Source organism: Aythya marila, assembly GCF_965140915.1.
Source record: "Aythya marila genome assembly, chromosome: 4".
Lineage (NCBI taxonomy): Eukaryota > Metazoa > Chordata > Aves > Anseriformes > Anatidae > Aythya > Aythya marila.
In genome coordinates this window covers 45,484,978-45,500,920 of record NC_139045.1, presented here as the reverse complement: position 1 = coordinate 45,500,920, position 15,943 = coordinate 45,484,978, and the positions used below count along the sequence as shown (strand labels likewise).

General features: G+C 47.0%; 1 protein-coding gene across 5 annotated transcripts in view; it reads right to left on the bottom strand.

Moving 5' to 3' along the window:
- The window catches only part of AFF1 (ALF transcription elongation factor 1), a 67,075-nt gene that overhangs the window by 26,239 nt on the left and 24,893 nt on the right, over nucleotides 1-15,943 (bottom strand). For all 5 annotated transcript variants that reach the window (XM_082759251.1, XM_082759250.1, XM_082759248.1 and 2 more), the window contains exon 4: nucleotides 342-386. In XM_082759251.1, the coding sequence (XP_082615377.1) occupies nucleotides 342-386 (45 nt within the window). The remainder of the gene's footprint in view (nucleotides 1-341; nucleotides 387-15,943) is intronic.

Genomic DNA, 15,943 nt, shown 5'->3' with positions numbered 1-15,943 from the left:
CTCTAGCTGCGCAATCTTAAAAAAAGACAGCAAACCCCTCAATATACTGCTCTACATCTCTTCAGGCGTGTGTGCACTCTTACTTTGGGTTGTGTCAGTGTCTCAGAAACATTTAACAGCAGCCCCCTGGCCTGGCCGAGGAGCAGCTCTGGCTGGTTCAGGGGACGTGCCCGTCTTCCTCTTGGACTGCATGCTTCTCTGCAGCATACCCAAGGACGTGCTTCTGGTGATTGCAACACCAGGTGATAAAAAAGAAGCAGAGCAGTATTTCCCCCCTACATGTTATTTTAATGCAAGCGAAATGTAAGGAAACACAAGATGTGGTATTTAAGAGCACCTACCTTCAGGATTTCTTCAACGCACTGGACATCACTGGGGAAGGTTTGCTACAACAAAAAAAGAGGAAGAAGTGTGAGTTTGTTTCAGTTTTACCAACTGACACTGGGCAGATAAATTCAGCAAACATTTGCTCACCCTTGGTTCTATACGCTTCATGGAAACACATTAATCAAAAAAAGCTACCAAGAAGTAAAAGGCCATCAGAAGGGCAGATAATAACTTGCCTCTACAAAGCTTGCTGTTTTCAAGTATTTAGCAGAAGCTATATTCTAAGAAATTTGAAAAAGAAAGTCTTCAAACAGCATTTCCTGAAGAAATCATGTAAAGAGAAACAGAGCTTATTAAACAGTGCTGGGATTCTCCTCATTTTGGGACTTGCCTCCTTACTTCTACGCAGCCATGTGCACTCAGCCAAACAAGAAACTAAACCCCTAAGCTTAGAGAAGGCAAAGTAGAGGTGGTTTTTAAATAGAGGTTATTGTGCACCTAGAGCTTGAATCCCAGCTGTTGGACTCATGTCAGCATCAATCGCCATTAAGATATTGATGTTTAAAAAACAGTGCAATCGTGACACACAGGAAGGACAATCGTGACAGTGCAATCGTGACACTCAGTGCTCGCACATGAAGGACTCTCAACTGTTTTCCATACGCTACACCACAGGGGAAACAGCAGGTGAGGAACCCTTTTGCCCTGCATCCTCATTTGCCTTTGTGCACACGAAGCCCTCGTGGAACAGTACTCATCTGCCAAGGATTTGACTTCTCTTCAGAAAATCACGCACGCAGGGCTGCTGCTGACCTTACTCACCCAAGATCAGTGGGAACTGAAATTAAGAGTATTCTGCTTTGCTCTATAGCATAATTCCTCCACCAATGAGGTTATATGCCAGTCTCCTGTAATTTAACACATTCAGCTGCATATAAAGTAGCTTGCCTTATGCAAAAGGAGGGGGAGAAGCTAAATTAAGTTTAAAAACCGATTAGTGTTTATAGCACCTTTGCAGAATCCTCTCCCCATACGTACCAGGGCAGCAGATAATCCGCTGCTTTGACTACGTGATGGGATTTAGGTGTGCCCATTACAAGTCAAACAAGAGCAGCTGCTGAAGGGTTCAGCACCTCTGTGGTCCTGAGCTGAAAGGGACTTCAGGATGGCAGCCAGAGCAATTTCCTGCAGCCCCACAAAGGCCCCAGGAGTTCTGCAAGGACCTACTCTGATTTATTTCCAGGTCTCCCCCCCACGAGCCACTCCAAAAACTGCACTCTTTCATGAGCACAGAGCTCTGCTCGTGCCCTGAGGCCAACAGGGCTCAGGCACATTCAAGTGAGGTGAACAGAGACTTGGGGACACAAAGAGCCACACAAAACCAGACCTGAGACTGCTTGAGCTACCAGCTGATGCACAGAGATGCTGTGCATGCCATGGCCCTTCTGGAGCTCTCTCTGATGCCCTGATTAGCCACATGCTAATGCTAAGAACCAAAACAGAGTCCACATTTACAGCTTCTTCCCATTTAAGCCTATATTTTAACAGAAACATTTACCTTGCCATTTGTTTTTTCCATGTCAACTGCGTGGACTTTCACTGTCTGAACATAGCAAAGATCACAAAATCGCATCTGCAGGAAGGGTTTGTTTGAAAACAAGAAGTAGGACAAACCTGGAGCAAAACCTGCTGGAGTGTCCTCACCTCACCTGTGTTGCACAACTGGCTCAGAGCAGGAGGAGACGGTGCACATGGGCAGACAGACTCCTCTACTCATGCTCAAGTCACGCCAAGGGACAGCACATTAACTTAATTTCAGCAGCAGCAGAACACTTCTGGGCAGTTAAAATCCCCCCTTTCCACTCTATAGTTATTCACGAGCTGCACGCACACAGCTTCCAAGAGAAGCCATCCAACAATGGAGACGATGCATGTTTGTAAACAATCTCCTACCAACCTTGATTACGAAATACAGAAACATTTTGCAGCGTACTGACAAAGCCTGCCACAATTTGAGCTTGCATTACCTTGCTGCTCGGAACAAGTGCAAGCACAACTTTGTGCAGATTTTCTCACATGACTGTGAGGAACATCAGACACTGAGCAGATTATCCTCCAAGGGTGCCTAAGTGCTCTGTCTCACAAAACAGGCTGAAATGCATCTATCAGACACAGGCAGCAGTGAGGATCTCAAACCTGGTTTGCTCCATCCATGTTTTTTAGAGGATGTGGCGACACAGCTGCTTTCAGGGAAAGCTGAAGCAGTAACACCTATTAATCTGCTTGTAAAGCATGTAGCAGAACAGCTACGAAGACAGTGCGAACACACACGTGATGAGCATCTCTTACTGTAGAGCAGGCACCGCTGTCAGCACGCAGTCGGCATGGGTGGCCATAGAACATGTTGTTAAAAGATGTTTCTGTTCTGCTGCAGATGGAGCACATTTGTTCAGCAGACCTCTTGCGTTCAGGCATTTACCGATGCCCGTAGCGTCTGACGCATGGGAAGCCCTTGCTTCAGATGCCAAAAGGTGACTTCTCTCAACTCACAGAATCACAGAATCGTCCAGGTTGGAAGAGACCTCAAAGATCACCTAGTCCAACCTCTGACCTAACACTGACCAGTCCTCCACTAAACCATATCCCTAAGCTCTACATCTAAACGTCTTTTCAAGACCTCCAGGGATGGTGACTCCACCACTTCCCTGGGCAGCCCGTTCCAATGCCTCACAACCCTTTCGGTAAAGAAGTTCTTCCTAACATCTAACCTAAAACTCCCCTGGCACAACTTTAGCCCATTCCTCCTCATCCTGTCACCAGGCACGTGGGAGAACAGGGCAACCCCCACCTCACTACAGCCTCCATTAAGGTACCTATAGAGAGCGATAAGGTCGCCCCTGAGCCTCCTTTTCTCCAGGCTGAACAAGCCCAGCTCCCTCAGCCGCTCCTCGTAGGACTTGTTCTCCAGGCCCCTCACCAGCTTTGTCACCCTTCTCTGGACTCTCTTGAGCACCTCCATGTCCTTCTTGTAGCGAGGGGCCCAAAACTGAACACAGTACTCGAGGTGCGGCCTCACCAGAGCCGAGTACAGGGGGACAATCACTCCCCTAGCCCTGCCGGCCTAACTCTGTCACCTATGGCTTTATTTTATAGATATGTTCTTAAACACCCCTTCACAGAGTATCTCCTGAATTTGACATCATTTTCCTATCATGAGTAACTACTATTATGACACACTAGAAACAGGGGGCAAACAGAAATGAAAATGAGATTAATTAGACAACAATGCTAACAAGGTTATCATACCTGCAAGCTTTTTTTTTTTTTTTTTTTTTACTTTGCGATTCCTCTCGCACAGCCTCATCCAGCAATTAAATACGGCCTGTACAACAAACATTTTATATGTCAACCTGGCAGACAACCATTGACTCTTCTGCTTTTTCTTTCTCTGGTGGCTTTCTCTTTCTGGTGACTCAGCTCCTTGAACCACCTTGCCACAGCACCAGGTGAATACCAGAAGGGGTACAAGCAAGGGGGAAGGACAGCTCATGCTAGCACTCAGCTCACACCTGTCGGAAACAAAATCTCCATTTTACACAATTTCAGTATTAAGTAAAACCATGGAATCCAGAGCTGACTACACCTGAGGTCCAAATCTCCTCTGGAAGCACAAAATTCCTGGCTTCACCCTGTTCCTGCAGTGCTAAAATTCCTGGGAGCTCCGGTGGAAGAAGTGTTACAGGTCTGGGTGTTCTTCAAGCCTGGAGTGCCTCTTTCGCTGCATCTCATACTGCATAACTTGAAAGTAACTATTAAAAAAAAAAGATGAACTGGCTATTTCAGCTTTTTGGAAAGATATCCTCCCCTGCAATGTATGTTTTGCTACCTGCTCATTTCCTGTTCCCTAGAAAGCATGCAACTAGGTGCCACGACACTGCATGTTCTTCTCTTGCATGCACTAACCCAGTCCAAAGCATTGTTTTTGCCTCAGTTCTCAAGCATGGATTGGATTTCTTTAATTGTTTGCAGCTCGGCAGATGGGAAACAAAAGCAAGCGATGCCTTAGAAGTGCAGGACACGCTTACGAAACTCGCCACCCTCAGGAGCTCTCCGAGGCGTAAAACCACACTTGTTTCCCCCCTGCATGTTTTATCAGCACCTGCCCCTCCGATACTCAACCAAAAAAAAAAAAAGGAAAAAAAAAGAAAAAAAGAGACCGCTGCAAACCATAGGAGAACTGACTGCACATGGGAACCTGTGGTGCTGATGAAGAGCTAATAAAAGCAACAAAGCTGCACCAAAGACAAGCGGTGCAGGAAGGTAGATTTTCCTCTGATTTCTTTCAAGTTCTCAGATCGTAAGGTTTGGGTTGGTTGGTTGGTTTTCTTTTGTGTTGTTTTTGTTTGTTCGTTTTTCCCCAAGTAGTGGAAATTTGAAAAGGAAAAATATGTAATCTGACCTAAAACTTGCTGAGATGATTAAGTCTTTACGCTCTTTCCTATGAGCTCTGGTAAGTCAGTAACAAATCAGACTGTGCAGACAGACCTAGAAACAAGCAGCAGTTTAAGAATACAACCACCCCTTCCCTGACTTCAGGGTGGGAATATTTGTGTAAATTTAGGTTTTCCCTAATGCTATTTCTCTAGTAAGCTCGTTTATTTCATTAACTTAGAGTCAAACAGGAGCTGGTATTATCTAACGTGAAGTCTTTGTTGATGTGATTTGTTTAAAGCCTCGAATTTGACCCAGTTAAATATATCCCTAACGACTGGCTCCAAACCTGACAGCCGCAGGTTTTAAACACCATTTTGTTATGGGCACATTGCCCTGGGTTTCATTACTACTGTAAAATAACATACAGACAGTACCTGCCAGCGGGGTCCCTGTCACAGCAGCTTGAATGCTCTAGGAAATTCGGGGAAGGGCTGTCAGAGGCAGGCAATGCCACAAGAAGGCAAGGCAGTTTTCTCTGCAGGTTGCCCAGGACCAGGATTAATTTTCACAGCAGGTGAAGAATTACCACAAGACTCGTCGTTTTTAAGGACGGAAGGAAGCTCGCTTGAGTTCAGCAAAAATAGGACAACCACAACAAAAAAGGTACAAGAAGAAATGGAGAGGAAACTGAAACAGAAAACCAATTTTATAAGCAGCTGCTTCTTGACAAGGAAAAAGCCTCTGGTTCATATTCCTTTGTCTGAAGGAGCACAGCGCTTTGTGCAGATACATTTTAATAAAGGACCTTCCCAAATCGTGAGCTGCTGGAAGGAAGTCCTGCAGCCCTATTAGCCCTGCCCTAACAATACTCCAGCTGAAACCCAAATAAACAAAACATCAAAAGTAAGCAGGGCAGCAGAGCCTGCGTACAGCCATGCAGAACAGAACTCCAGCCAAGGCTGATGATTTCATTAGTTAATTAGTGTCCCCTTGACGTCTCCAGAAGGAAAACAAGGTGTCTTTCAGCTAAGTGTTGACGGTATGGAAACCCCTTGTACAGGAACTGCAAGTCATGACTTGGAGTATTTTTCCCTTCCAATCCCCCCTTGCTGCAATTCATGCCATTAGAGATACTTGTTACACTATTTTGAGCAGCCTGGCTCCAGCAAAATGTTGCTCGCTGCCGGTGATGGAGATAAAGCTGAGCAAGCTGGAGGTCTTTAAAAGAAGTTTAGATGTAGAGCTTAGTGATACGGTTTAGTGGAGGACTGGTTAGTGCTAGGTCAGAGGTTGGACTAGGGGATCTTGGAGGTCTCTTCTAGGTGATTCTGTGAAAACAGAACTTGGACCAGGGGCAGTTTGTTGTTGACGGTATTTGTCAGATGAATAAATGAGGCAAATCTGCACACGTGCTCTGTTGGCATGTGTTGTGACTGAGTAAGGAGCATGAGTTCAGAAATTCAAATGATGGGCTATGTATTCCCAAGGTTTTGAATTTCCCAGTAGCTCCAGCTTCACTTGCTAACACGATATAACTGTTTAAGAGTCCATGTTTTGGTCAAAGTCAGCAGGAATTATGCTCTTAAAAGCAAACACATCTTTGCTGTCGGCTCCAGACAGCATTTGACAGCAAATTCTGATCTTCACTTGAGTTCAGCAAAGGCACGACGGCAGTAATGATATTTGTTAAAACCATCAAGGGAACAGATGAGCAGACAGGTTTCACCTCTCTCCTTACATGAACAGATCTCTTTGCTGAGAAACAGCCTACGTGCTATTTTTAAAACTCAGGGAAAAAAAAATAATTAAGGAATATTTTCAAGTGCTTCCAAACCAAGGGACTCAACCTGTGGGAAAGAAATAGCAGGATTTCCTTTTGCTTGTCGAGGCAACTTTCGCCATTGTTTTACAACTGACCCGAAAGCAAACAGCGCATTTCTACGCTGCATGTTTTGGAGTCGAGGGAGAAGAGCGCCTTATTGTCGGTAACACGACTTGAAGTCACGTACGCTCAGAGGAAAGGTCATCTCCCTGAGAGGAATATTAGACACACGTCCCAGAAAGCTCCCCAGCCTTGCAACAGAAGGCTCGAAGCCTGTCCTGTTGGCACCTTCATCCCCTCCTCTGCACACAGCTTTGTGTGCTTGGCAGCGTGCCTGCCCAGGAGGTACGGGGGTGTCCTCCCCACGCCCAGAACCTTTCCAGGCAGGACAGGAGGCTGCTGGGTGCATCAGCAGTATGGTGAGGCCAGAAACCAAAGCTGAGAAGACAGGAGAAAGGCAGCTGTTTGCTCCTGTCCCCTCCCATCTTCTCTGGAGGGGAGAAGCAGCTTCTCCGTTTATTTTAATCACTCGGACTGCCTTGTAATGAAAACCCCGCCGAGGGGAGGTGGCTGCGGCATGGATCACCAAGACACCAGCCAAATTCTGCCGAAGGAAAAGTTTTTTTGTGTCTTTCCCTGCAGCAACTTCAGTGGACAGCAAACGATGAGACTTACTTGCAACCCTGGAATATATTCCTCTTGACCAGACAAGATCACACAGCACAGAATATATTCCTTCCGCATGTCCAGCCAGTGGGGCACAGCTGAGGACCGACAAGCTACAGGAGAACCTTTAGCACTGTGCCTCCTTCAAGGGAAAACATTCAAGCTGCAAAAGCACACCTTCCGCCTTGAACAGATGGCATCCAACCCAGCCTGAGCTACAATGTAGTCTGAACTGCAAGGAGCCGACAGGCTGGCTAAAGAAACCCAAAGATGCCTTTTCAAAGGAGGTGAAGGCTGGAAGTCTTCAAATTTGACTCAGCTTTGTCTCCCGCGAAGTCGGTTTGCCCCGTTTTCCCAACCCCATAGCATTCCTCGCAAACCACTGCCATTCAAAACGCAGCGCGCTGAGGGCACATCGTAAAAATCCCGGGTTCTTACGCAAGGGAAAAAAATGCTCTTCAAGTAGCGAGCATCTTGAACTACAGGCTTTGAAAGAAATATATGTGCAGTGCTAACACGGCATCATTCCACACATTGTTTGCTTTACAATAGACTCTTCAAATGTGCAGCCACCAAGCCAGTGTTTTCATGCTAGGGACACGGAAAATACTTGTAAATACAGACAGCGATCAGCCTTAAAAATCATTGCAGAGTACTCACTCAAAACTTTCTACATCTACATGGGTTTGGTCTCTAAACATGAAGAACTGCTCTTTTTTTTTGTTGTTGTTTATCAAATTCAACATGCATTAAAACAAATATTTGAGTTTAGGTTCTGATTCCAGAGGGAAGCTGTCTTGTAGAAGCCCTGCTGATAGAGACACCCAGCTCTCTGAACATCTCTCAAGGTAAGGGAGCAGCATTGCTGTGTTGTCCCTATCCACTCTAAATTTAAGCAGCCAAAGAGGAAGAATGATCCTCTGAAAATGTGAAATACCCACCAGAGTTTTAGAAAAACTGAATGCTGACCATATTTTTCTTTTGGCTTAACGAAGCTTAACAAGCAAGTCAAGACCACGTTTCTGGCTGTGGCAGTATCTGAGCTACTCAGCCTTCATGAGAGCAAAGCACACGCCTGGACCAGCCACCCAAGCCCAAATATCTGCGAGGGGAAGCTTGGCTGAAGTTTCACCATTTGCTAATTCTGCAGCTGACCCACAGGCTAACAATCAGCCCCTTTCCTTAGCAGCCAAGGCAAACATCAGGCTGGCCCTTCCCTCCTGCGATTCAGGAAGAGCTCCATGCTAGGAACTGGCAGAAAGGGATTAATAAATACAGGAGCCTGGAGAAGCAAGCCTCACAACAAGTGGCAATGCCTTCTGCTAATCCAAGCTGGCCATGGGGCAGGAGACACCTCCTTTGCAGCATCAAGCTCTTTTCGGGTCTGAAGGGCAAGGCAGCTGCAGCCTGTCCTCTGTGTGGCTGGGGACGTGCAAAGGTGGCCAGGCTGAGGGCAGAGCCTGGCTGGGAAACCCAGCCGGCCCTTCTGCTCAGAGCAGGATGGAGATGTCACCTCATCGGGCAGTATCTGCCACACTTGGCCACAGATGAAAAGAGCACCTTGATGTCTGAGGACATTCATAAACGTCTAACCAAACGCGCAGGAAAAATGGAAACCTGCTAACGTGGTATAGAAAGTGAAATGAGTAAGCTGGAAAGCAGAAGATGGAAAAGGCAGGAACATCACCTTTTCCAGCTGGGAGTTAAAATATTCTGCTGCTAAGAACAGTAAGATACAACTTAATTGTCAAAGTATCATCAGTAAGATGATGAAAACTAGCAGCTCCAGCTTGGGAAGGCGGGGAGGAAATACTAAAAATGATTCAGGCAGCGACATCAGTAGACATCAGTCAAAATGAACCATGAGACCTGAAACTTTGACCCCTCACAGAGGCAAAAAAAGAGAGGTACAACCACCAGCAGCCGTCCTGTGCTGAGCAGGACGTCAGGGCAAGAACAGCTTTCTGAATGCTCCTTCCTAACCAACACACTGATAGAGTCAGGGGACGGCCAGGAAGAGCGCAGCCCCCGCTGCCTGCCTTCCCAGCACCACTTGGCCATGCAGGGGAGCAGCCAGACGCAGGGTTTTCCAGCTGGCCATGGGTGAGAGCCCCTCTGCCCTTCCTTCGGGGGCTCCAGGAGCTGCTGCCAGCCCGCCCCGAGGTCCCCGTGGCCAGCGCTGGGCGTCGTGTGGCGCGCTTACCTGTGAACATCTTGTAGGGCCTTCCCGCATGGCAAGGGAGATGTCCTGGCTTCGTGCATCCCCTTGCTGGCCCTACTCGGTGCCGACAGGTCACGGTGCCTTTTGTGCTGGCGGCGGCCCTGGCAGGAGAGAACTTTTCTTCTCTTCCCTCGCACCAAGCCACAAGAAGCCGCGAGCGCTCCCAGGCAGAACTCCCTTGGCTCCTCTCCGAAAAACGCTCTCTCAAGCACACGGTTGCTTAGCAATACTCGCCTTCCCCCTGTATGGTTCAAATTGGCAACATCTGTCCCTTCGGCACTCTCCACTCACGCAAGAAACGGTGCGGAGAGCTGTAAGATCTCCAGGCAGGTTGGCCGAAGAGGTTTTGCGTGAGCTGCCGCAGCTGCTTGGGCGCTGTTCTGCTGGTTTATTTCCAGCCTGGATAAAGCGTGCTGCTTCTTCCAGAGAAGAGGCACACAAGGGAAAAAAATGTCTTTTGCATCCGGTGGGACTCACCTATTAAATCAAATACAACAAGTAGCTTTTGCTGTTTGTGTAATTACTTCTGCGTGCTTTGGCTAGGTTTAAAAACAACACAAAAAACCAGCCTGCCGTGTGGATCCCTGTCCACTGGGATCGGGCTCAATTCCTCCTAAGGACGTGCACACGCATCAGGAGAGAGAAAACAAGGGAATCCAGGAGTTGTTTGGGTACTCAGAGGCACAGAAGCTGTGTGCAGCCCTGACCCTGTGCCCTGCTCACCTCTCCTGAAGCTGCCCGAGGAGCGCAGGGCAGGATCCATGCCCCTGGATGGAGCTGCGACAGAGCTGGGGAGCTCAGCCACAAGAGGGGATAAAAACAACGAAAGCAGCGCGAGATCAGAAAGGGATCCACCCGCTCTCATCTCCGAGAGCCTCAGAGGGCCACGGGGAAGATCCAGGTGCAAGGCTCCTTGTTTGAGGGTTGGTGCTCACCCCTCGTGACATCCAGGGCTAGTGGTGGCTGGAGGAGACTGAAAAACCTGTGCCACAAATGCAGCCCTTGCACCTTCCTGGCATGCATCAGGGGGAAAGTGGGTAGGGCAGAAAACAGTGGAGAAACCCAGGGCAAGCTTGGTGAGGCACAGGGGAGAGAAGAAGAGAGCAGAAGGCAGTCTGACATACCCAACCAGCTGCTCATCCTTTTTTTTTTTTGCCTCTTCCATCTTGCTTTAGCAGAGAGTAACATGCTGCCACTGCAAGGATGCGCTGAAGCGTGAAGTTTTCCCTAAGGGTTTCTGAAATATGCCCCAACCACAGCAGCCTGGGTCGCAGAGGATAGATGAAGTCAGCCGTGTCCAAGAGAGAAGAAAAATCTTTTTCCAACCCCGAAAGAATTATTAAATAAATCACAAATTAAAGACACCTTGTCCATAGCTCACAATTAAACATCTTCTAGGTCAGAAACAAGCCAGCTCTCAGCTTTTCATTTTAACAAGCTTACCAGCCCAGGCGGAAAGAGCAAGAAAATCATCTGCCAGTGGCTGTCTAACACGGAGTGCACCATGGATGGTCTAAGCAGGGGGATTTTTTTTTTCTTCCAAGAAGCACATTTAAAATAAATGAAGACTTTTTGTACCCCCACACTCAGAGACCTTACAAAACTGCAGGATGATGGAGGCTGGAGCACCAGGCAGAGCAGCAGCTGAGGCCAGCACCGCCACTCCTCCTCTGGGGCAGATCTCTGCCCTGCTTGGGAAGCCGGATGCTGGGGGCTGCCTTCGCTTTGCAGCCCCTGCCACCAGCACTGGCTTGCAAGTTGCCTGTCTGGAAGGCTTGGCTGCCATCCGCTGCCAGCCCTCCTCAGGCTTTGTGCATCACCTTTTTCTTTAAAAATATATATATTTTTTTTATTACTCAGAACATTGGGCAGTCACAATCACAGTAGCAGCTCCTGCTGTACTTACCACAGCGTGTTAACAGCGTGCTTTGAGGAAAGACTTCTCTGTTCCCTTTTGACACCACCTTCTCAGCACTACATCTGAATGTTTCCTTACTCGTGTACTCGCGTTCTGAAAAGCTGTGTGCATTAGTACCCATGGTACAGGTGAAGGTTTGGAGAATTTCTCTTAACCACAATTGCAGGATATGCATTTCACTGCTTAATGCACAGCTGCTGACTTAAAACGGGTTATCACTGAAAAAAAGCAGCTATTCAGATATGCAGCATTTAACGAGCACTACTTTCATGCTGCACAACAAACAATGCTAATTAAAAATGGAAATGCTCTCAAGTTCTTCCTAACTTCAGCTTCTTGGCAAACCCCAGAGGACCATGGGTTTCCAGTTGTTTTTACTTTTTCCCCCCTTTTTTAAGCAGCACTCTTTTATGCAAGGCAAAGGTCTACACGCTGTGTTGGAGTCACAGCTGATTCCAGCCAGGGTGGCTGATCACAAGCCCTTCACAGGCAGATCAGCACAGTGGCAAACCTCAATTCCCCACCATGGTGGCGATGAATACACCATGCTAGCTCGCTTCAGCACAAGTTTGTCATGGTCTGGAGAGAAAACGAGCACAATTCCCTTGATATTTGGTATTCTGCCTAAGAGCCAAGGCCAGATCTTGGATCCGAGTGAACAAGCAAGGATCTGTGATCTGAAGAGCCTTGCAGCTGGGAATTGGGAGCTGGATGTGACCGGAGTGCACCTTCACCAAGCGTAAGAGGAAGATGAACGAGCACTGCTGATTTATGACCTCTGCAGTCTGGCACACGAGCTTTGAACATCAGCGCCTGGTTCAGCTGCAGTAACAATACAAGATGTCCTTTTGGCTTCTGAACCAAACACCTGCCTCCTTGCCCTGCATAACCTCACCCTCCAGCTCTTCCAGAGCATTCTTTGTACTCAGGACCTTAAGTAAACATTAAAAAAACAGCAGTAAAAACTGTCATTAATGTTTGATCTGCTTGTTTTGCAGTCACGCACCAACAAGAAGACAAATTTACACAATCCTGGTGAACCAAGGAAGCCCATTTCAAGCCACGTATGACACTTCTGACCACGAAGAGGGCAGCAGGGGAGACACCTAACTAAAAACCTGTGGCTTCTCTCCTGGTGTGAAGCAAAAAACAAACACACAAAACCAAGGAGAGTCAAAAAAGGGAAAGGAAATCAATCTTTCCTCTCCCACTCCCCCATTTAATAAATGTTAAGTAAATATACAGTTGGTGGAAAGACAAGAATAGCACCTTAATCCAGGACTAAAACAATACATTTATTTCTAGTCTGCAGGGCTCAACTGTCTGGCCACTTCTGTCAGTGGAAGAGTTCAGTTGCCATGGAAAGAAGTCACTGAACACCTAAAACGGACTTTTTATTCGTCATCTAAATGTCTCACTAGGTATGTAGTCACTACGATATGCTATACCACGCTCACATTTTAACTGGTGACCCTTCAAAGATTTGTGCTGAAGTGAACAGGGCTCAACGACAGCAATCCCACTGGGAAAGCTGAGATCTTTCTGCGTATCTGTACCTCAAGGATAATGAAGTACTACCAGACAGACTTCACATACCTTTATGTGTTTTTTTTATTTTAAGCATTGTTTGTTTGTTAAACTAGTTCCTTCCCAGTTTACTTCCCAGTTTGTAGGTGAAAGAGGTGGGTCCCGTGATGCTTCATCGCAGGAGATAAAGCAGCTACCTGCTAACGTTAATAGAGCTGCGAGGAAAACAAAGCCAAATCTCTTTAGACAATGTGCCCTGAATAAAGCTTTAGGATTTATAAACTCTCTCTCAAACCAGCCTCACTGATTCTGGGCCCTGCTGTCAAGCCAATTCCCTTCCAGGCATCTCCACCTTTGCAAGTGGAGGCAGTAGGAGCGTTTCTGGTAGTGTTGCAGCTCTCCTGAAGAGATGGAAAGAGAGACTGGCTTTAAAAGCATCTCTGTTTAAGAGCTGTGAAGAGGTAAAACTTGGCACATTTAGAGAACGGATATGTTTAAGCTTCACGCATGATGTATTTTTTATTTTTTATTTTATTTATTTATTTTTTTAAAGTCTTCTCACAATAAATTTGGACAGCTGCCTTGAAGAGAAAGGCATAAAGTTTGAAAGCAAAGTTTTTTTATTTGGAAGAGAGGGGAAAGGCTGTTCAGCTTCTGTATATGAACGCACAGTGAGTCACCACAGTTATCTGCTGTGGATTCATTCACTTGACAGAGAATCTGCTCGGCTATTCAGACTGGAAGGCTGAACTCATCCCTGCTGCCACGAGCAGAAGCTGTTGATAATGAATTCACAGCTGCAGGTGACACACGCCTTCAAAATTCAACTAACCACAAACCACGTGGTCAAAGAAATGGCCTTCCTAAGTGATGTCAGGGGAGATCACGGGAAAAACTGTACTCTGCATGTGGCTGTTCAGCACAATTGGGGCTGAAGGGGATAAAGAAGAAGTGTAAAACCAGGCTTCGAGTTGCTGGGAGGAAGGGGGAAGAACAGCAGCGTTTCTCGCTGCCACGCTTCACCAAAATCATACAAGGGCCAACCTCTGGCCGAAGGATCTCCTGATTTGCCTTCCCAAGATCCCACCAGCCCCTAAGACACCTTGCTGTTCCCTGGAAGCAAGGCAGCCCACCGCTCCCCAAGCCACTTATCTCATACTGCACATCCAGCACACGGACTTGTCCAGCTGTGCCATCCTACCCTTTTCCCTCTTCACTCTCCAGGCTTTACATTGAAAAACTGTGTCATTAATCACAAAAAAAAAAACAACAGCAAAACACACATACACACAAAAAAAAGTAAATCAAAGCTCAAACAGGCAGAAAATGAAGTCACAGGTTTTCTACTAGAGCTTATTGTAGTCATTATTCCAAATGCCCGTGCACAGAAAACAGTCAGCAGAGGTCACAGCCTACCCCACGGGAGGGTTATTCAGCACATTTACTCAAGGGGTCATCTATCAACTTCTCAGTTGTCCAACCATATAAATGAAATCAGGGTTTTGGCTTGTGCAGAATCATTTTCTGCATTAGCTTTGCTTCCCTTTTTACTATATTCTTACCCTGCCACAGATGGAATAGCACTCCTGCCCCAGTACTGCCACTGCACAGCCCTGGCAGCTGTAGGATTTGGGATAGGCATTTAGAATCAAAGCCACATGCTTAATGGAAAGTGAGCAGAGAGGTTTCATTCAGCAGACAGCATTGCAGCTAACACTGCCCTGTCTGAGCTCAGATTCAAACAGACACGTCCACACACACATGATAATACAAAGCATGGGATGTGAAAGAAGGTAAGACAAAAAGAGTAATGGAACCAGAGCTGGGAGAGAGCAGGGAAGTCTCATTTCTGACAAGTAAGAACTCTTTCTCAACAGAAAAGACAACACCAAGACAAAACTCAGGCTTTACAAAGACAGCTTTAAAACCAGAAACGCCCTTTATCTTTGGGGTAACGGGTAATGAAGAATGGGTAGTGAAGAAGCTAAGACCCCGTGCGTTGCTTTACTCCTCCCCCAGGAGTAAAATATCTGGTCGAGCAAATAATGAAACCCAGACCTCGCTGCTCTGTCCTTTTTGAGTTATGACGTGCAATGCCCAATCTACTTGGAAGCAAATGCTGTCTCTCAGCATGAAACTATTTTCACAACTTCTTGACAATGTCATTTTGCCAGCTTCCCCTCATTTTCCACAAGAAATTGCCTACGGCTACTTGCAGCTGATGAAAACATCCCCCAACACTCTTTTCCATGAAAAGCAGACCGCGCCCGTCCTACCCCTTTTTGTTACAAATGCAAAATACAACTTGAAAAGCAGCTCTGCAGGTCTCCTCACCCAGGTACCTTGAGGTCAGCACCGTGGGTTCCTACGTGCTGTAACACACAGGCATGGTAAAGCGTCCCAAAACACGTGCAACAATATTGTTCCTGCTCTCAAAGTGCTGCAAAGGGTGGGCTGCAAGCCACTTGATCCTACAGTGTGTCTCAGAACCCCAAGACTTGTCCGCCACCACATGTGACACATCAGATAGGTGGCCTTGGGGTAGGCGCAACCAGATGGAGTACAACGAGGGATCTTGCTGTCTCTAAACAATTACAGCGGAAAGGGGAAGCACCCCCTGGTTAAGAAGTGACTGATTCCGGCCACTCCTTCCCTGAAAGTCTCCCCACAGCCTCATAAACAACATACCCCAGTGACTTCACGGCAGGGCCCAAATGTAGGTGCGAGATGCCTTCTAACGCTGTCAGCAAAGCCAAACCACTCTGACAGCTGCTCTGGGCTTTTTCTCTGAAGCCAAAGCTAGAACAGACTAGTCTAACCCTGCTCAAGTGTGCCAATCTCTAGCACACACCGCATATAATCTCCAAACATCTGAACTTGCAGAGAAAGCTACACCAAATATCTGTATCCTCAGATGTTTTCCCCTGCTGGCCCGAGTGGCAGCATTACCTTCTGAATCACACGCTCCGTGCCCAGCCTTGCTGCAACCTATTGCAATGTCTCAGCCTGGAAAACAGCAATTCATGAC